Source organism: Liolophura sinensis, chromosome 8, assembly GCF_032854445.1.
Source record: "Liolophura sinensis isolate JHLJ2023 chromosome 8, CUHK_Ljap_v2, whole genome shotgun sequence".
NCBI lineage: Eukaryota > Metazoa > Mollusca > Polyplacophora > Chitonida > Chitonidae > Liolophura > Liolophura sinensis.
The window spans coordinates 14213013-14237141 of record NC_088302.1 but is presented as its reverse complement, the minus strand read 5'-3'; the positions used below and the strand labels follow the sequence as shown (position 1 = coordinate 14237141).

General features: G+C 36.7%; 1 protein-coding gene across 1 annotated transcript in view; it reads right to left on the bottom strand.

Annotated features, from left to right (window-relative positions):
• LOC135473222 (ankyrin repeat domain-containing protein 24-like) overlaps nt 1–20021 on the bottom strand; it is a 55422-nt gene extending 35401 nt beyond the window's left edge. Inside the window, 2 exon segments of the mRNA XM_064753067.1 lie at nt 9526–9674; nt 19932–20021. Of these exon segments, the coding sequence (XP_064609137.1) occupies nt 9526–9573 (48 nt within the window). The 5' untranslated portion in view covers nt 9574–9674; nt 19932–20021.
• Between the last annotated feature and the right edge of the window lie 4108 nt (nt 20022–24129).

Sequence of the window (24129 nt, the reverse complement as noted above, 5' to 3'; positions counted from 1 at the left end):
ATATAGGTAGAGGTATTTGATTCTTGTTTTGCGCCATACTCAAGAAGCTTTGCAGGTGGAGGAAACTGGAGTGCATATAGGTAGAGGTATTTGATTATTGTTTTACGCCATACTCAAGAAGTTTTGTGTGTGGAGGAAACTGGAGTGCATATAGGTAGAGGTATTTGATTCTGGTTTTACACAATACTCAAGAAGATTTGTGGGTAAAGGAAACTGGAGTGCATATAGGTAGAGGTACTTGATTCTTGTTTTACACCATACTCAAGAAGATTTGTGGGTGGAGGAAACTGGAGTTCCCAAGGTAACCCACCTATATATACACTGACCTGAAGAGTTACTGAAGATTAAATTTTCCCCAGTGGAAAGTCAAGTGGTTTTCAAGTGATGCCACCTTGCACACTGTCCAATGCCTGTATTGTTTTTACTTGTTTATTTATTTATCTAATTGGTGTTTTACACCGTACTCAAGAATATGTCACTTACATCACGGCAGTCAGCATTATGGTGGAAGGAAACCAGACAGAGCCTGGAAGAAACCCGTGATCATCCAAGGTTGCTGACAAACCTTCCCACGTACCGTTCAGAGAGAAAGGTAGCATGATGCTTATATTGTCATGAAGGCCCCACAAACAATATTTTGTGAGTGCTGCATGCAGATCACAGTTATAAACACATCTCTTTTTTTCACACCCATCTTTTGTTAGAAATAACATGACATGTATAGACATGATTGTTTGTTTTTGAGTTACTGAGTGAGTGAGCGCTTGGGTTTAACGTCATATGACGATGAAGGAATCCTTAGAGTGCATGTAATGTGTCTCCTTGTTGCAAGACGGATTTCCACCGCTCTTTTATTTAGTGCTACTTCACTGAGACGCCTTACCGAAGGCAAGTAAGGCGCCCCGCACATGCCATTATACTGATACTGGTCGACCAGTCATTGCACTATCCCTTTCATGCTGAACGCCAAGCGACAGAGCGCCATGTGGCAGATATAACTTCCTCTTTTAAGGTCTTAGGTATGACTCGGCCCAGGATTGACCCTGGATCTAGCGCCTCCCGAAGCGGTTTTGAATGCAACACAAGTAGAAGGTTTCACTTATATGATAGAAGTCAGTGTCATGAATGAGAAATTTTGCATGAGTAAAGCACCAACACTTTCCAAAATGTGACTAGCAGATTTTTAGGCAGGTTACCTCTAGTGAGCCTCATGTAAGACAATTAGGTTTTGTCAACAAGACCATCAAATAACATGGGTGGCCGAAAAATCTCTGTGCAAGTCTCTAGGATTGTCCGAGGATGAGACTAAACGGACACTTTGTGTCCTAATGCTTTAAATAAAATCATCATCACAAGGCAATGATTCACCCAATAAAATATGTAAACATATCTCATACAGCTGTTAGTTTTAAAGTTAAAACGTTTCATTGCGATGAAATACTACACGTAAAATTCTCTGTAAATGTACATTTGAGTATATACGTGTACATGTAAGAAGACACATGTACATGTGTTCATCAATATTTGGTGATTGATATGACTGATTTGAGCATCAATATTTAATGCATATCATTATCAACTGAAATGATAAGCATTACAAAATTCATCTCAAACCAAGAGCAGGGGCATATACACTGTGCCGAAGAAAAAAACAAAACAGAAGACTTTTTAAACACTTGAACACAATCCTTACAAATGGCACAAATAAGATAACCTACTTGTATAATGTGCACACACGAATGCCACAAATGTGGCTTGCTCCTACCTGTTTGTGTGCATGATGTCTCCGTGTAGACTTAGATGAAGCCATGGATATACACCCAGGTCAAGAGGCTGATCACAAGATGAATTCTGTTTTGGTTACCATTACATGTACCTGCCTCAAGCTCCCTCACATGATGCTTAATCACTGCACTGGTAATTACATGTACAATAAACCCGACCTATTTTCACTATTTCCCTGTTTGACAGCAACCCTATATACATAACCTTTGCATATGGTAATGTATACTAACCACAGCTTCATGAAATGGACAATAATAATAATAATGTTATGCATATATAATATCACAAGTATGCAGATACCTTGCACATTTATAAATACTTGACATAGGAATTCATCAACATTGTATATCCACTGATAAATACAGTAGGTTGTTTGTTACATGTAGCTGGAAGTGTACCCCGATTTTCAACGTTATTCCAGTCATGTATATGTACATGTGACAGTAGCAGGCCAATATCAATACTGCTTGTACTGACATACATGTACATGTATTTAGCATGCTGCCTCACTGGAACACAATGCTGTGGCAGCATCTAGGCAGGACACCCTGTCATTATGTGCTGACCTTGACACCCTTATGAAACAGGGTATAAGATTGACCATCATGAAGCCTGATCTGACTATACTGTAGATAAAATCTCTGGAACACTGAAATGACACGACAGACGAGAAATCATCTCCTCAAAGGTTCGGACATTTTCCTCCATAAATCATCCATATCTGTAAGACAGTGTCTTGAACAGCCCAAGTGTGTGTATCAACAGGTAAGTGCCTCTAAAATAAAGCTTGCCCAAATTTTACTAGTATTTTCACACATGAACCCTTTTGATAATTGTGATCTACGTAACAGAATTCTATATGTTTAAACTAAAAGTACATGTATCAGCCTTTACAAGGCGTACATGAAAATCATTACATTAAAGTGTAATGTATGTAGTAAGAAACTGAAAGCAAGATGGGTCTTAGGTAGAAACATGTGCATGCACCTGTGCATGTAGGTGTAAATTTCTGCTGTATTGCAAGAAACTTAAAGGATACATGTAAGCAATACCAAATTCACACAAAACCTTACCAAGTAAATCCACATGTTAACTACACTGAACGAGGACTGCTGGGTTTATTTTACCTTCCTCATCCCTAACATTTAGTCATACATGTAATTTGTAATTGTGACCAATGTTGCATAATCTAACAGGTATAGTGCACATGTATGTACGAGCGGTTATGAAGCTTAGATGGAACTGAAATCATGATGTACACGTACAAAAATATGATGCAGAATTGACGTGGAGTGCCAAATACGCCTCAAAGCCATACCAGCATAATGAGTTCTTTCTTTGTTTAAAGGTGGAGACAAGATAAAAGTTACATGAAGTTCAGAAGAAAGAGTTTGAAAAGTTAATTATATATATGGTCTTAAACAGTTCTTAATTATGACATAACATGTTAAATAAATATATTTGCGCTAGAATTTTGTCTTTTCATCTAACGGATGTGTTCAACCCGAGTTTTAATCATTTAATATGTTCATAAATATTATCATAATTTAGATCAAATGCATGAGTTTGGATATAAGCAACAAATTTACATTCAAATAAATTTATTCGACATGCATCACATCCTTTTTGAGAACATTATTATGCAAAGATGATAAACTTCAAGAGGTGGTCTCAGCTACATGAACTCACCATACAAACATATTCTTAAGTACCCTTGAAAGAAAAAAATCAAAAATAATACTTTTAATTAAAAAAAGATGTATAACAATAATGTTTCATGCTCTGTCATTGAATGTTCGCAATTCCATGTTTTCTTCTCCTTTAAGACATGCATTTTTAAACACTTTGTACAAGAGACGTGAAATATCAGCAGGTGAGGATATCAGCCTTGAGCTACACACTCCATACAGAAAGTTCCATCAACCTTTATATTAACATACATGTACATGTAACCCAGTAAACATCCATGTACAGTATTAAATATTTACAGGTATTCCCAAGATCAGTGGAACACTTCAGGCTATTGTTAAAAAGTCAAAAAAAAAAAAAGTTTGGTTTTATGTGTACATGTATAAGCCTGAATCCCAGATAACATGCTGCCAGCATGGTTAAGCAAACCCCCTGAGACAACCATTAGCAAACCAGCTACAGTAAACTACTTGACTCCAGTGCTGTTTGTAAATTGTCAGAGCTTTTAGTAGGTGTAACATAAACTGCCCTGGGTGTGAAGTAGGACTCTTCTCTAAAGAGCCATTTACATTTATCAGTCTGTGTTTCTGATAGTCTGCCTGTTTGGAGAACCCTTGGACTCTAGCAGAAGGTGATAACATAGATGCAGAAGTAGCATAAACAGGCCAGGCTGCGCTCACTGTGCACACTCAGAGCTCTGGTGCATTGTTGTAAATAATGGCAGAGGGTACCATCACAGGGTGTGAGTGCACTGCCCTGCAGGGAGTGTGGGCACTTGATAGCAGAGAAAATTCTGCCACGCACTTTCTCCACTGTGACCCTTACCGGAGATTAGATTTTTGCCAATTTCTGAAGTTAAACATTTATAAAATTGGTGGATTTTAATGTGAAAGTCCTTCTTCTTTATTACTCATATCCTAAGGGCATGCAGTAGTTGCTATTAAACTTTACTCTTCCATTCGCCTGCCCCACCACTCCACTCTTTTTACACAACACATTTATGGTGATGCAACAGTTTCATGTACGTGTAGACACATAGTTTTATGTACATCTAACTTTCAGACGAGCTGAAATACATGTATCTGTGTGAAAATATGGGTACAATGGTGAAATCAAAATAAACTTTAGAATCTCAGAAAAATCTAAAACATAAATTTGATATCCATTTTTGCAAAAACAAGTTGAAGAACGAGCAGCGCAAAGACATGCTCTAAAAATTCTGGACACTGTAACAATCCAATTGCCTGAAAGGTCTTGGTCATGCCACAGTAGGCTGGTACATGAACAGGCAGTGTTAATTAAGGCTTTAAAAACAAATGAGTAAGTAATGTATACAGCTTAAGACTCCTAGCTGCAATAAGAGCAACAGTTATAAGTCGAGGTAAACCCACGTAAATGTAAAATGTTTGACAAGCTTTCCATCCACAAATTGAAATCATTATCAAGTGGCCAATAAACACTTCTCAAGGTCCACCAGTGGTTGTTAAACTACTGCTTAATGTGTAATGTCACTTGATAATAAGTCCGGCATGTGGATTGAAAGCTTGTGAAACGTTTTACATTTACGTGGCGATGCCTAGACTTCATTATTATTAAAAGAGCAAGTGACTGTACACTGAAGATGTGAAGTGATCTCCTGTCAAATGAGATCATAATCCAGACAATGCGAGGCATGTACATGTATGTATAGTCATCCTTCAACAGTATCAGATAACACAATGTGATCACCCACCCTAGATAACATACTTGTAAATACATGTACACCCATAGATTATGCAGTTATATATATATATATATATATATATATATATATGGTACAGTATTGGCTTTCATCGTATGCAACATATATGTACATTACAATTCATAAGCACATGATAAAAGTGTCAGATTCGCATGCTCAGGCAACACGCATGTAGGTGACATTGTGACTGTGCATAAAGAAATGATAAAAATGCAACTCAAAATCATCCTTTGTGAGTTTTTGTAAATGAGAGAAATTTATATGACAACTTTTTATGGGTAAACCATCCTATTTGTGTTTAATTTACTTTATGTTTTCCAGAACCAAAGTGATATGACTGTGTTAACGGCCTTGTTAATGTTTCTGTATTAAATTAATTTACATGTACACCTTTTACCGAGGAAACTCCAACAAATGAGGAGTTAGGAGGAATAATAGCATCGGGAATCTATTAGGCAATAAGTAATATAAGCAATAATATCACCCGGATATTTACATAGATTACAACAACACTTATAAAACAATACGATAACAACACACCCATGTAAAACCACACTTTGCAGATTTATAAAATCTGATACATGTATCGCATGTATTTTCTTAACAGTTCACGGCCACAGCTATACAAGGTAACAACTGGCCAATGTTTCCTGAGTGATCAGCTTTCAGCAATTGGAACATGAAGAAAACAATATATAATAATTGCCATACTATAACAATATTATAGTTACATGTAAATTACTAACAGTACATGTACATTCTCTCACAACATGTACTTGTACTGTATGTGCTGCACTCAGTTTACAAATATAACAACTTTCTCTTCCAATTCGTTTTATCTCATAAGCTTCCATAATTCTTTGTTTTGATCGTTGCATTACACGAGTAACCCTCTTTTTCTCAGCTCATTGTATAAATGTAGATGCTACATGCTAAACCATAAAATGTTTTACATTTATAGCAAAAAATATTTGACTGTTTTACATTACAAACCTGCAAGGTCAATTATATCCTTTCTTTTAAAACAAATTATCCAAGATTAATTCGAGTTGAATCCACTGAAAATGTAGGCTAAACGCCTTTTCAAATTCCATGTGACTGGTCTCTTGTGTCTTTTTCTTGGCTGTTTCTATGTAAGGGAATTGAAAACGCACAAATTTGTTATATATTTACGGCTTATCGGTTGTAAACACCTGAGCTCTAATTACAGGTGTTCCACTGAAGAGTTAATGTAGCGCTTAGCTGATAGCAAGGCAAGCATTATTCAGACAGGTGCCATACAGGTGATGACCCAGGCTAGGCTAGTCTTACATGTCGTCCAAAATTAGCTGGCCTATATACAGGTACAGCTTCTCAGAATGAATGCATGTTTCCGCAAACCTGTATGCAGATGTATACGATTACAAGTATTTAGTTCATGCATTTTGCTAACCAGAATTTGTTAAATTTCAAGAAAACTCAACTAGGAGAATATTTCAAAATGTAACTTGTCATCAACAACCTCATTACTTGACCAACTTCTTGTACATGTAGACCTGCCCAGAGAGCACAGTTGGTAAACATCCGCTTCTGGAGTGGTAGATCCAGGATCAATCCTGGGTCGAGTCACACCTAAGACTTTACGAGAGGAAGTTGTAACTTCCTCGCTTGGTGTTCAGCATGAAGGGGATAGTGCAACAACTGGTTGATCCGTATAAGTATAATGGCTTGGGTAGGGCGGCTTACTTGCCTTCGGTAAGGCGTCTCTGTGAAGCAGCTCTAGATAAAAGAGCGATGGAAATCCGTACTGCGACAAGGAGGCACATTACATATACCCTAAGCATTCCTCCATTGTCATATGACTGAAAAATTGTTGAGTACGACATTAGACCCCAAGCACTCACTCACGTACATGTAGATGCTAGAATGTTTTTAAAAACTTGTATTGCTTTGCCATTCTTCATTCGATAGTAAAAGGTAATGAGCCTTGCAAAGATGGAAACTCCCCAGATGGGCACCCCAAAACATAAGTTGTAAGTCTCTTTGAATATCTCACTTCTTGTCTGTAGTTTAGCTCAGGGCCAGTATTTATCAAGCAACTTAAGTCATAAATTGCAAGTCCTTAAATGGCCAAACTGTGAACAGGAAAGAACTCAAATTGTGGTCAGTACGTTGCTGTGTAGCAAAAAATCAGTGTTCACATTTTAAACTTTGAAGAGCAAAGCCTTTCGCTTGTAGCTGTGTTTGAATTTGACTTCAGTTTTAAGACGTTTGATAAATATGAGCCCTGGTTCACAGGGCTGGTCTGAGCTAAGTATACATGTACCTGTACATCGTGGCATGCCTACGATTACACTTTTTTAATAAACCAAAATCTCAAGTTTTACGATTTGGTCACCTGAGTATCTGTACCAAAGAGATGTAGTTTCATGACAATATTTCCATGTGTCTGACGACCAATATTCTTTAGATATGATATAGCCTCTGTAAACAGGGGAACATGTACTCTTTGGTAATCTGTACAGCTGGCAAACCTTTGGAATGTTGAAGTATTACCAGTCTGGATTAAGATAATCTGCACGTATATGTCAGTGTACATTCCAACTGCCCTGTAATTGGATAGGGATTAGCCTTCATCTGTGTACCTCCATACTAAGCCTGAACATAAACATTTTCAATGTCTGGCATCTGTGTATAATACACAAACAACTTTGTGTTCCACTGATGCAAACTGTGATGCAATAATGTACATTTGTGATTTCGATTAATTTCTTTCTCCTCAGTTTTCTGAAGTCACACTACCCACATATAATCAACATGTTCATCTATCTGAAGCAAACTGTTCATCAATTATGAATGCTTTCAGGCAATACATGTATATGGAGAGAGCTCAAATGTAACGCAAAGACAAATCAAGACTTGTGGATTATGTCTATATTGCCTCAAGAACTGGTACTGTAATTCTTTAATCTTTTCGCATATTTGCACAGGTTTTATTCAAGCATATTCTGAAAGCATTATTCTGTGTAGACTGATAAAATTATACTTTTTTTGAAGCTCTGAAATTAACCAACCCAACGATTGTCTCCAAAATCAATCTACTAAAAAAAACAACACATGTGTGAGACGGTTAATGAATTAAGATAGGTGGTCTTTATGGAAACATTATAATGGCAGAGCTGTCAGCCAGCCAGAGGTCATAATGGCCTTATATTTCATACATGCATGGTGACATGTCTATCTCACCAAACAATGCCATACCCAGATAATATGTCACTAATCAGACTTGTTCGGCTAGGTATGATGATTAGGTTTCCATGAGCAATTCTGTGATCAACTGTTACAGACATGAATCAATTATGATCTGAAGGTGTCACAATAGATACAACTCATAGCAGACATGATGAATAAGGGCAACATGACCTAAACAAGTGAGGTGGCCTTGGAATATTAACACAGATCTGTAGATACCCAGAAAACATGTACACAGATTTACCATACCTGGTCTTCTTATGTAAAATACATGTAAGACAAATGGGAGAAAAATTCATTTTTTTATTTATTTATTTGATCGGTGTTATAACCTGTACATAAGGAAAGTTCACTTAAAACAGCAGCCAGCATTATGGTGGGAGGAAAATGAGCTAACCCATGACCATCCACAGGTTGGGAGAAACACAAAACTAAAGTGAATCTGCAGTTCTACATGTAGGAGTATTTATCTATACTTGAGGAGCACAGAATTGCTGGGTTAGATAGGAGAAGTGTCTAAAATAAGATGATTTACTGTAGGTCAATCTCAAGAATATATATAGATTTCATAGCACAGTTTAATCCAACATGCCTAATGTTTGAAAAACCTATGCAATACTCTGAAATGTACATGTGTTAAACATCAAAACTCAAATTTAAGATCCCATGAGAATGACAAATATTAAATCCCAGCAGAGGCCTCCATATGAATGAACACTATAAATTCTGCTATAAAGGTCTACAAAGAGAGCTTGACCAATACAGGTCAACTTAAGAATCGAATCATAAATGATTATTTTTACATCGGGAGTTAAACACTGAGAAGAAATCTGATGTCAAATTGCAGAGACCTTGAAGCAAGCATTAAAATACACTAAATCTACCATAATAAAATAACATAATGGTGCTGTGTGTATGTTTTAATACTTACTTATAATTCTTCAACCTTGTTTGCAAGATGTTTATTCAAACACTCCAACATCTAATTATAAATGTGCATAAATTGCTCTGAAAGTTGCTCTTTCACACTTGTACTGACGTTGAGGAACTAGGTAAGTCTTACATGTAAATGTACTTACATCAGTGGTGCTCTTGTGGAACCTGAACAGTCGTTTGACTTTCGCCATGTTGAGTTACTCAGACACAAGTCTTCCTACTGTTCAAACATTAACAATCTTGATTGTCCAGTCCATTTTAGATTTACGGCATCACAGGGGTATGCTTATCACTGGAAAGAAAGAATGCAGGAATAAAGACAAGTACAAAAATGTGAAATAAGACTGTAAGCTTAGGTTATGAAGCACGAGGGTATCACTCAAATGAGGAAAGAAAAAGTCACACTTATTTATATTTGTATGCATGTACACATTTTATGTTTCTTACATCATTGCTGTTTAACAGCATTATCTTGTATATATAAAGATATAGGATATAGTATTAAGGGCTGGAAATGAATGTCCAGCAACAGTATCAGTAGACATGGTTCAGATAAGTTTAGGAAATGCCTTCACTGAACAGAACAGTTAACATATACATGTAGTTCTAAAAAAAAAACAGTTATTTGTGAAAACTTATTCTGCACTTTCTGCTCTATGCAAGAATAGTGGACTATCATTTGTGAGAGCATACATGTATGTACTTTTAAAGCACATGTGTACACCCTGGAGTACACACCTAATTTGCACACAGTCCATCAATACCTGTTAACTGCTCATATACAGTTTGAAGAATAACTCAAAAACAAAACAAAAAGCATCATAACTGTATGTATATTCCCTCATGTAAATCTTAAGAAAAACTGGCATTATCACATTGGCAACAAAACAAAGTGTACTACTGACCACAGGTACACGAGGAAACAGCAACATCAAATAAACCCGATCACTTTTATATTGCCAATCCTCGACATTTACATATGCATGTTTAAGAGCTACTAAAATGTATATCCTTAACGGTGACAATCTGTTATAAAACAATCCAGTTCGAACACAGGCAATCATACAAAACCTGTTAGTAATAAATTTCACTTGATACAGGTGTGCCTGGACACATGTGGAGATACAGGTAAGTCAGGGTAAAGTTCTGGTAGACATGTGACTGTCTATTTTACGTGTCCATCTCTTATACTACGGCAGACAGACAATCATGTAACAGTTCTGTGCATGTACATGGGCACCTGCCTACTGGACAACACTGACTACACTATTCAGAATTGTCCATGCACATGAACATACTCTAAACGACCAAATATTTTGTCCACAAAAGTGCATTTTTACAGGCAAATACACGGCACAAAATATTTTCTTTTGATGCTGAAACCAGTAGAATATTGCCCCTTGTTCAAAGCAAATCTCAAAACACCTTTCTAAAAACAATGGAACTCTCAGAATCAGGAAAAATTAGCAAGTTAGTCATGGTCGAAAGTTTTTTTCAAAAAGTGCTTTTTCAACAAGCAAATAAATGTCATACAATATATCTGTTGATACTGAAATTTACATTTTTACAATAGAATATTATCCCACCCTGTGAAGAAACCTCAAAACATTGTATAGTGTACATGCATTTACTGTCACAAGATAAACACAACCATCAGAATCAGGCAAAATTGGCGGCTTAATCATGGTTGAAATTTTACATGATTTACTGCAGTACTGTGCAAATGTTTGTATATTTACAGGTGTAGTATTTAAATGGTGAATTTATACAAGTGCAGCTATCTCCAAGAATTGACCAAAGTTTGTCTTCATTTCCCACATAACTGACATACCCTACTTCTTCAACCATTTCAACTACCATTGTGATCAATATTTTGAAACATTCTGAGAGAGCTATAGGGCGTAGAGAAATTATTTGCTTTTTCATTCTACATGCAAGTTTAGTTATATGTTGTTGTTTACACAGGTAAATCAATGAAATCCTTCTGCAATTACAAGACTTAATTACAGGAACTGGGAATGGTTGATCTGCTTCATTCAGTCATTGAAGATACAATGTACTGCAATTCTTCAACCTTTTCACCTGATGCAAAGGTGTTCATTTAAGTATATTCTGGTGGTATGTAGGCTGATAAAATTATACTTTTGGTAAAGCCTGAAAATTGGCAGATCCAACCATTGTAGTTGTCTCCAAAATCAAATTAAAAATGTTCATGTCTTTTACTAAAAATTGATCTTTCATATCCAAAAAATTTGAGGAACTAAGGTAATCTTCTTCTTCCAAAATTTGGAACACCTGGTCTGTTCATTTTATGTAATTCTAGCAGGAATATTAAGCTTCTTTTTCTCATATGGATAGACCATCTAATGAACAACATACTCGCATCTTTACTTTTCCAAAAGGCTGGTAAAGAAATGTAGTATTCTACTTTCAACAGCACTAATATCTGTCACCAATTTTACAAATTATTACACTTGCGATTTCACATAAACCGCTATACATTGCATTATTCTAGAAGGAGCAATTAAGGCCTCGAAATGCACAGATACATACATGCATGTACATGTAGATATCTGTTTACAAACAGATCTTAAAAATCTCTATAGTGTGTGTCTGACTTACCTGTTTCTACACATGTGCACCTGTGTATACTATTCACTGTCACCTTAAACAAGCCCCGAAATGTCGGTACAGTACCAGTCTACCAGTAGAGTCCCATGTTCTGTGTCACCTGTAAATTATGTACTACATATACATGTTTACATGCTTCAGACTGTCCAGGTGTGCAACATGCAAAGTACATACAGGTGAAATCTGTGGGGGACGTAGAAGCCTAGATCTGTCAATGCTCAAGAGTTAACAAATTTTCTAAAACTGCAGTCACGGGTGTCGTAGTGCTTGTGTTTACTGGTTGCATTCCGCACATACCTCCAGGTAAAATCAGTGGAGATAGCACCCGCTCTGGCATACAGTGACAATAGGCCCGCACTGACCTGTGCTTTCAGGGCTCACCTGAAGTCAGTCACACTGACGAGATTCTCCCTCAGGTAAATTACAGCTTAATGCAATTTCCTGCTTGGATTCCCCTGATTTCTCCTTCTCATTGACGGAGAGATCATGTAGGTACACACTACACCTCTACATAACAAATACACAAACTGCTAAACACATTGCTGGACAATCTGTCAATAACAGTCGGTAAACACTGTCATATCTGACGTGACAACAAGCCAGATCCTCCCTAATGCCATAATCAGCCTGTCAACTTGTCAGAAGTCCTACATCTATGCCATATATCTCTTTAAGGAGTATGTACATGCATCTACATGTACATAAAAAAGAAATATTAATAGAGACAAGGTCAATCATACAGAATCTGTGGGCTCATCCACTCATTAAACACGCAGAGCTACATGAATGACCGTAAAGATGTCCACACAAACATGCATATTAGCACCTGCATGTCAGAAGTCCTGTGGAACTGGTATAGGTGTGCTATACTTATCAACTTAAGAGTTAGTCACAACAAAGTATAGTTAAAAAAAGCAAAATGCAACTACACTGTATCATATATTTAAATGCACTGATCTGGTTGACAGAAATTTTCTGACAGTCAATACATTGTGGCCCAATATACATGTATGATAGATGTCCTGAGGTCTCTCCCCCCCCCCCCCTCCCCAGCACAGAGGTGCATTATTACATGTACATAAAATAAGTGTACTCAAATATTACTTTTGACACTGAAACTTATATTCTACATATATATTATCTATATTATACATGTATATAATATATCATCCTATCTTGCAAACAACCCTCAAAACACCTGTCTGACAAAAGAGTAGAACTCTCTCAAATCACGTAAACTGTGCAACTTTAGTTGCTGGCTGACTCTACATATGACTGAACAGGAAGCCAGCATGAGCTGGACTTGAACTCTCAGCTGTCACATTGGTGAATGACCACTAAACTTCAGAGGAAACTCAAACGTGTAATAAAGTATAAAAGTTTGGAAACATATACATTTAAAAGTGACAGAAAACTGGTACACTTAAAGCTTGTAGTTTAAGGACCTTACGGCCTCCATTTCAGACATTTTTTTCTTTCATTGAACATAAAGATGAGAGTAATTTCAGGACTTTCAATTGTTCTGAATATATTTATCTACATATGAATTTCTCCCACAGCCAAACCAAATATACTAAATCAGCATACAGCCAAGCACGAAATATGACACGTACATGCTGGTATCTCTCCATCAACTTGTCACACTAAACGGCACTTAATTAAATACAGCCCTGCATTGATAATTAATTACCCGGCTAATTTCAGTCCACATGTGACAAGCGCTAATTGTGCCAGTCAATGGGTTTACCAAATAACAATTTAACGTGCCGACATAAACGTATATTACAGTAAACAGCTTAATACAATAGATTTAACCATATGCCACAAGCTGGCAGATGGCTCTCTTAACAAAATAATAACAAATATGTTTATATAATAAATCATCTACTTAACCTCTATAAACTTGCACACCTTCCTGACCTAGTTACACTTACATGTGCCCAATAAAACACCATAAAGCATTAAAGTATAAAGCCAGTGGAACTTTCAGCTGGGCAGTCTTTGGGTTCGGTTGTGTCCATTGTCACTGTGTATAAATTATAAAACCTGTTATCCCAGCACAAAAGGTACCTAAATGAGCTACATGTACATATTTTCTACTAACAGAAAACTTATACGTAATTATTAATGAATAAGAAGACAAAAGTTTTAGTGAACTCGGGAACCCACAACCATTCGCAGGTTGCTGGCAGGGACTGGAAAAAGCAGGTTTTTTCAACAAAGTGGAAATCCCCACTTTCCCTCCTTGCCTCTATTCTCGTGTATTATATGATATATATGACCTGGGCCTGTATTTATCAAACATCTTAAGATTTAAGTCAAAAATTCAAACACAGGTACAAATAAAATGCTTTGCTCTCGAACGTTTAAAATTTGTACACAAATTCTTTACTGTAAAACCATGAATTAAACAACATTTGAGTTCTTGTGAGTTTGGCCGTTTAAGGACTTTATGATTTAAGTCTTAAGTTGCTTGATAAATATGGGCCCATGGCCACATCTAGAATACTCCCGTTCTGGAGAACGTTTAGGCTCCCAACCTGTTGGCCGCCCAAACTAAACGAGCTGTATTAAAGGTAGGCAGTAAATTAAACCACGGTTTACCAACAAAAAGTTTTCATAAAAATTTCTTTCAATTTTCAAACAGACTTAAAGGCTCATAGAAAACATCATTTTGAGTTACCCTGTTAAAATGTTTTTGTGCACAGTCACGTCACCATTAAAGATGGGATGAGAACCTTTCAAGTTTTTCTAGATATGGCCGTGATGACACCTTTGATGTCACAAACCATTCCTTACAAACCTTGGTTCAAGTGCCTATGAGTAAATCCCCAACTTTTGCCTAGTTAATATGACGGTAAACATTTTCATATGTGATTTGTCATATTGCTGGAAGGCAAGTACATGTGCCCTAATTCCTCAACCTTTTCACATGTGAAATAGCAACTTCCAAAGCAAGTTATACATGGTTTTAATACAGTTTTGAAGACAAAATTACACTGGTTGCATCTGCCAATTTCAGGGCTTCACCAAAAATATAATTTCACCAGTCTACACAGAATAATACCCTCAGAATTCGCATGAATAAAACAAAAAAAAAACAAAAAGTGCTGAAGAATTACAGCAGTCTTCAGCCAACTTCATGTAAGGCTACATGAGGAACCACCATAGACTGCTTTTAGCCACCAACATCCCGAGAACAATGGAAGCTGTATGTTTTTAACAATACTATTTGTACATTCATCGTAAGCTCGGTAGAATTTGCATGGTCGTATATATGGGTGTTGGCATGTACATGCAAATGTACAGTATTAAGGAGGGGCAGGATTTGTCAGATGTTACATGTACATCACACCAGACTATCACGACTGCGCGTGAGGGAGGGACCACTATGTACGCCCACTGTCATATACATACATAATACATGTATACTCCTTGTACACAATTATATATAATTCAGTCACTTTAACATACATGCATCACTTTATATGATGTTGGACAAACACAGTTATATGCACATGGAAATAAATATTCATCTAAATATATATATAAAGTATGTATGATTAGTAATTTATAACTAACTCGAGAATATTTCAACCGTACACAACAGGAGTCAAGCATGATTATTGGAATTAGAAACTCGGCATATCGTAGAGAAAACTGATGCACTTAAACAAGCACCTGAAAAAAATTGCCTGACAATAAGCCGTTGTCGAAGAAGTAAGAGGTGGATTTGAACATGCGAACCAATACAATATCTCAACTATACAGCAGGTGGAACAATCAGGTGGCATGTTAGTGAAAATGTGTTTTACCTACATTACACTACACTATACTGTATACATACAGCTGTACATTGATAGATCCTGAATATACCTTGTCCAATACAAACATGTCCTGAAGGTGACCTCCAATGTGTGTCAAATACATGATAAAAGTTCCACGCAAAACAAAGTCATAAAAGTCACTCAAACCATAATAAGCAGTACTAATTTTTCTAAAAAAACACATGTAACTGTGAACACAATGGTAGATATTAATAATCAGTGTAATGGGTTAACGTAAAATGTACACATTATTAATTGATGAATCAGCAGAAAGGAGCTAAGGACTGTTAACATACACCTGTGCATGAATGTAAATGTGTCATATGTACTTCACACAGAAAATTTAACTGAGACATTCTTTAGTAAGCACAGCATAGGCTTTTATAAACTGAATCTGTCAAGCTTGACTTATTTTCCACTGTAACATAATACGCATACCTTGCATGCACAGGATACACTCATTTTCCATGATCTAATATACAGGCACAAACTCTGAGATGATCACCAAATAAAAATAGATGTTTCAGGATAATGAAATTGTACATTTACATTAAGGATGTGGCATGAATTGTGGTCAGAATAAATGCTTTTACACAGAGCAAAGTGATTTTATGCACTGTGCTCAATGATGTATGACATCTGTACATCGAAGGGGAGGTAATGCAGCCACACCAAGAGCAATCAAAAGGAATGAATGTGTACACGTATGTTACAGTACAGGTTACACATGCATAATATTTTATGCATGTGTAAAGAGTCCTTGTAAAGAGTCCTTGGTCACTGATTGGATAAGACTGCCAGAGAGACACAGTAGGTTGTTGTTATACATTTCTGCACTGTTAGTTTGCACCTACAGGTGTAATTAAAATACATGAGAGCATTGTTTTTATTACAGAATGAAAATATTTGACCACAGTTACTACCCACCTCAGGACTCGAAATTAGCGCTGGTCCGGTGGTCCGAGGCCTGTGTATTTTGAATTTGCAAAGCACTGGTCCGATGAGCCAGTAGAATATACAAACACTTTCAGTGATAAGTCTTTGTCTTATTTTGAATTGGGAGGTGAATTTTTTTTTTTCGTACATTGGCAGCAGTAATGTCACTAATACATGGAGTGTGGCTTGCTGAAAAACAGCAGTAGCCCTCGTCAGATGGGGGGATCTGTTCCAGAATGGTTGCAGTTTTGTAGATGGAAACACCCGAGCAGTGTACGAAGAGTTCCGGTTAACACCAGAAGTTTCACTTTAAGGTTTGTACACGTGCTGCAGCAAGTGCATTTTACATACCAAAGATGAAACTTGAGCTGAAATACAGTACTTATGAGGTCATGTAATTTGTAAATGCAAAATTAGGAATTGTTTTGTTTCGAGCAAGGCCTACACTTGTTACACCCAATGATTCATTTCCAAAGAAATGAGCCGTTTTATTAAAGTGCTCGTTATGGCTTTTCATTTTGTCAGGACCAGTAAACCTATGGTCGGGCTAGTAGCACTCTGATAATACTGGTCCTGCTGGCCAGTTAGACTTTCTCCTTAAATTCTAGCCCTGCACCTTCCTGGAGGTTAACAGGATGAGAAAATGCTCAACAAAAAAATGCAGATATATTACATTGCAGATTGATTTTTGATATGTGGTAGATAATAGTCTAAGCTGCATATGGTGGTTAGGCGACATATTTTTGTGGTTGAAGTTGATAAATTTGCTATATAAAGGAGGGCAAGGAAATCCAATGCACTCCTACATGCACCGGTCTAACCATATGAACAACGTAGATTTATGTAAATAAAGAAAATCTCCCACACGGAAATTATGGGTCCACCACCTTCCATTGTTAGAACTGTTAAATACTAGATATACAATATTAGTGTTTATCAAAATGATACATTTTTTGGGCATCAATGATAATTTAAATCTACTGGGCAACAGAGGAAACAAGTGAGAAGTCATAGTTAGAAGTAAATAAAAAGATACTGATTTAAATGTATGGTGCCTATATGTTGACATCTCTACCCCAAGACCTGAGAGTCTAACATTTATTCACCTTATTCAACAATGGTCTGATGAAGCTACATGTATCAAAAAATAGCACACACATGAAGCCACATGTATTAAATGATTAACATGCAACTGGCATCTCACTGTACATTTTGTTTATATATATTCACGTTATATGTCATTTATACATTTTTTAAATCCAACTAAAATAACTGAAACATTAGATAAAACTATAAAATTAAATCAATATTTTCATAGCGTATCTGACAACTGGAAACTGCATAGATGAATGATTAACAAGAAACAGACACTTTTTAAACCAGATAAAACTCACACAAAATATAGTCCTAACACAACAGCTTTCAAATATCATGAAATGCAGTTTTTATATCTAAAATATTGAAGAATGTCATGCTTAACATGTTTTGGGTTTAGTCTAAATCAAGAACATGCAACATGAATGTTTTTAATTATGTGGAGCTCTTCTGTTCTACGGGCTAATACAGGAAAGCTTTCATGTTCATTTAGGTTAATCAACTTTCCCTAGCCACTTTGCTTTCCCAGGCAAACAGAGGTAGTAAAGTTTTATTTTTGGTCCTAGAACTCGCATTTTTCCAGTAAATCATTATCTTACCCTCTAAATACATCGAACATATCTTTCTGAGATGAATAGAGAGCCAAGAATAGGGTAAAATAAGTAATTTAGTAATGTCTGAAATTTTAGAGAATAAACAGTACATCAAAATTAAATTTAAGAAAACTTATTTTCTGCTATAAATGCCCTTAGGAACAAATTTGAAAGATGCACTGAAAACAACACTGTTCACACTCCCTTTTACAGAAAACAGTGCTTCCAAATAGCAAAAAAATTCTGACTTCGAAGTATGTGAAAGGATTCTTTATTCTCCTGACTATCCTTGAAAATCAGGATTACGTATATCTTTTCTTCTTTGACAAATTTCGTGCTTGTTTCTACGTACTAAATGTTAAAAAGCGCATAAATCATCATTACCTAGATGTGAGATTTAATAAAATCAAGTGATTTAAATAAAATGGCCTGTATTTTTGGTGCAGATTTGCACGATATAAGGGCAGACAAAACGCTAGTTTCCAATGAATCATGACATTATCTAAACATGTTTATGTATACACCAGTTATCAGGATCTATTTAATCGAGTCAAGTTTCTGTTTCCTGTGGCCACCTCTGGATTTGAACTTCTATCCACACACAGCCTGCCATCTATACCACTTAACTATTTAGTTAGTTAACAGTGACAAAATGTGTTTGTTCAAAAAATGTCATTAGTTGCTAACTAACTGTCAAGATTGTTCATTTCCTGACCTGCATAATTTTTTTTTTTTTTTTGGCCATTGGGAGTAGTGAAAGTTTAAGGTGGTACGTTTGATTGTCGTTTAATGATTCTCAGCCAATACAGACTAAAAGCACATTCTTCAATGGACTCACGTCATATTCTGTAATTCGTAACCAAAGGGTACCCAAACCGTTAGAAAGTGTGAAAAATATGGCTAAATTTTATTATCCACCCTTCCTTTTTCGAACACTCACATGGTTTCTTCAGAGTGCAGTGTGTCTATATGCCAAATCAGCATCTCAGGAGCCATGTGAGTTCATGCAGGTTTAGGCCATATAAGGTGAGGTTTCTCACCAACTAACATGGAGAGAGGGCGAGAAAGGGCAAGCTGCTCCGCCAGGCTGACCAACAAAGACGTGTTTTCAATCTTGCAAATCAACACCGAGTGAATAGAACATGTCCCATTATGGACGACGGTTTATTGCTGGGATAGACTGGCAATGTAGTGGCCTGTTGACAGTAAAGAAGGCCATAAAACAAACAAAAACAAATACTAAATATGAGTTTTCTTTGGGTGGGGGGGATAAAATCATTGATATGATGAACAGTTGTGCATCTTACGAGTCAAGGCTTTAAGTATGGCGTTGTTGTTGCTCACAAGGGCGGGTTCGAAAGTTATGCAGAACTTTCCGGTGTTGCCCCAGGTATATTAAAATTGTTTTGCTTTACAGGAAAACCGCATTCAGTAGGTACGAAAAACATATGTTAGCACAATACTTACCAAAACATCGAATTTTCATCAGAAATCCACATAAAATAGTCTAAGAGGTATGAAGAAAGTTTTTTGGAGCACTTGTTATTCTTTTCGCCGATGGCGCATGTTCCGAACTGACATGTCGTCACTTCCTGTCATTGATTCCCAGCCATTTTCCCAACGATAGCGTTGTGAGGAAACGGGACCACTCAGTCCGCTGTAAGCAGTTATCAGAGGCGGACCTCGGACAAGTTGATACGACCAAGGCAGTTCTATGCGGCGCTGCGATACCGGATAAAGATGGAGAATGGTTAAATGGCTAGTGATTTGAGAGCGAAAGCCGGAAGGCTGACTTTTGTACGCCTTGTGCCTAGTAGAGAAGACACTTTTACGTTCGTTCGTTGTGTTGTTGTTTCTGTGTATGTTCTTGGGCATTTGACGGACGCCCGCCGAAGTGTGATAGAGGGAGTGACGGGATATACATCACTTATTGCCGCCTAAGATGAATGGCTATGTGTATTTGACGCGGATTTCAGCGTTTGTTTTGATCCTTTTAGAAATATCGCTTGTCTATGCAAATCATTTCACAGACAAATGGGCCGTACACATTGCAGGGGGAGAGCGTGTGGCCAGAGAAGTGGCCTCAAAATACGGATTTATTTATCTTGGCCAGGTAAGTTAACACAAATATAATTATTAAACATACACATAGCTTGTACAAGGAACCACATGTGGTCGTAAAGAAATGACATTTTTACTACCAGTGTCAATCATCTACTACATGCATACATGTACATGTGATATAGGGCCTAACCGTGATTAACAACCACTCAGTCTTAATTAAGAGTGGTAGTTAGATCTTTTGTGATATGGCTTTTTTTTATTTATTTATACATTTCATAAGCCCTTCTGCCCCAACCATGACATAAGATAATAATTACAGATAATGATCAGGGGATGCAAATGCATGCAAATAGGCTGAACCATATGTTGTGGCTTTAGCTGTGTTCATGTATCAGTTATGCTCTTATTATTCTTGAACATGCAAAGCGTATGCTACCAGTGTCAATATCTTGGGATGGAATTGTTGGATGTGAGTGGTGATGAACTCCCATTGGGGAGTTCACTCGGAATTGATGCGATTCCCGGTCAGATGTGGATGGCTCTTTGATATGAAACCTGACGTAAATTCATCCATCTCTGCTTAAATTCTGACCAAGAGATTTAGTAGTGTGAGAGTATTGCATTGGGAAGTGCTTTTGTTAAGACTACTGGACTGGGCGAAGTCATTCTCAATATTAAGAGGGCATGCTTTTCCTGTTTGGATCAATAGATTGTGATATTTCAGCTTGCCTCTATGGACCCAGCCTCTCTGAGCCCGCCTGCAAAGCTGGCGTTTTTCCGCATGCTGAGTGTTCTTTCTTCCCTCCTACTGCTGTAGGAGCCTGTGTCAGGCCCTGCAGTTTAGCTTCATCCCACTATCCCTGGCAGCTGGTCTGAAGGTTACCAGGCTTGTGTTACTCTAGTGTGTATGGTACAAACAGTCAGCAGCCCTTTTGGGCAGAGACCTCATCTTGGTGTCTTTGTGTACATGAACAATGAGGTTCCAATAAGGCCTGTGGTTGTCCAACTCCAGGTTCTTCCCCTGCTGCGCTATAGCTGCATGGTGGTTCACAAGCAACCTGTACTGTCGGCTGTAATCTGCAGTATATGTACATGTGTATTACTAGGAAAGCACTGAGCATTTGATTGTACCAAGATCCATCAACCTTTCTGCATATGATAGAGCAAATTTCAGTGCAAGTTATATGCTCTTTTAATTTATTTTGGAAAAAAAATACCGATACTTTGTTTGAATTGTCTATTGCCAGGGCTTCACAAAAATATAATTTTGTTATTCTATGTAGAGTAATGCCCTCAGAATATGCTTGAATAAAATTCTAGCGATCATGTGAAAAGCTTGAAGCTTTAACAGTACTAATTAATATACATGCGTAGACATTCATTTGCTTTGTATACATGTGTTCTTAATGAACAAAGTTGTATCATACTACATTAGTGGCCTCTGAAATATTCAATTTAAAGTTAGGTCCTCTCATACATGAAACTTCTGTTTTGAAAATTTATTGTTGTTCAGTTTTAATTTATGTATGTTTATTTGTAGCAAGCTAACATCCCCCCCCCCATTTGGCTTCACCATATCAAACTGTACTCACATGTAATTATTACATCCATAATATTGTGCATGTTCGGTGTATTAGATCCCTCATTGTTTAACCTTGCATCAAATTGTTAGGTATTAACATAATGGGAATGTTTTGTCCACTATGCATTATGCATCAGCCAGAAATACTGTAATGCTTCAAAATATGAAAAAAAGTACAATAGCCAAATTAATAACACGTAACAATAAACATAGAATCCTGAAAATCCTGCATTGTCATTTTTTCTTTCGCGATGGAGTAAAACAGGTTTTATTTGGCTAAAAGAAAAATCTGTGACTCATTGACTTATAGTGACAATGGCATATACTGTTAGATATCCGCTTTGCCTTTCAAGGGAAATATTTTCCCATGATTTATTTTTGTCACATTACTGTGACTTTAGAATGAAGCATTGGAAGTACAGTTTTAAATCTCTCATGAACATACATGTACCCTAATTCCCCAAACTTGTTGCATATGAAAAGGTAAGTTTCAGTGCAATGTATGCTCCTTTTTCATTTAGTTTTGCAGAAAAAAACTACATTGGTTGGGTTGGCCGACTTCAGGGCTTCTCAGAAAGTATAATCTTATCCGTCTGCACAGAATAATGCCTTTAGAATATGCTTCAATAAACACCTTCCAAAACATGTAAAAAAAGTTGGAGAATTACAGTACATTTAGCTATTCAAAACTACGGTCACAGTGAAGCAGGTATAATGATATTTAATGTTTTTCTGAATTTTGATTTACCTGTACCAATGTTTGCAACATGCAAATCTTTTCATATACTTCATATTTAATGATCAAATTTGGCTTACATTAAGAGGTTTTCATATACACGTACTTGCAATTATATGCAGGTTAAGGACGTGAATGGAAAGCCGTCTGTAATTGAAAGGAAATACATATATGAGAACTCCAAGTTTGGATAAAACAAAAAAAGCATACATATGCTATTGTGGATAAATATAAATATGTGTAAATGTACTTTCATTTTCCATTCTAATATCCACGCACATGTATAAACGGTAAGTGTCTATGTTGTAGGCTACATCCTGTAAATTCATATGTTTTACATGTACATGAACAAACATGCATGCAATGTACACAGGCTGAACACTTGAGAAACTCAGGGTAGAAACACTTACATTTGTATATAAAATGTTTGGTCAGTGCGTTCACGTTCACGTTCTGAATACATGTAACCAGTTGTCTATTGAGGAAACTGTGGTACACATTGTACACATATGTAGGCCGTGGAATTATGAAAAAGCCCATTGAGGTACAAGTGTGAATGAGCTTTAAGGTGTACAATGAAGGTAGCAGGAGGCATACTGTCTGACTCAACTACTGATATACATACATGTGCGTGTACACTGTACGTAAAGGAACACACAGTAGGTGTGGTTGGTCGTCAATGAATAGACCTTTATTCAGATACCGAATATTTTTTTTTAAATGTCAGAGACTTGTGTAAAGACCCGAAATGCCTATGACCTCACTCTTGTCTATAAAATTTCAAAAAAAGGAAAAGAAATATGTATGTATACACGTGGGAAGGTCTGTCAGCAACCTGCAGATGGTCGTGGGTTCTCCCTCATATTTTCTTGAATAATTTATCACACTTCAGCGTTAACTATATTATATTCATGCTGATGTTGTTAGTGGACCTGCATCAGGGACAGGGTACAAAAATTAACACTTATAACTGGCTGAGTCTTCAGTAAATCAATATATATGTATATATAGTCCATAGAGTATGTAGTGTACTGTGTGCAAAGTGACTCATGAAAAATGTATCAGCATTTTTCTGAAGTTGGGAGTTAATAATTGAAAACCTTCTCATATATAACGACCTGCTTTGAATAACAGGTTCCAAGAGTGACTTTTCTATGGAAGCAAGTATTCCCTATTGATTTGACCTCACAGAAATGTATACAAGTCAGCACACTCTAAATGTACATGCATACAGTGTATGTGGCTTTTAGCATTACGTGTACATTAAAAATATTGTGTATTTT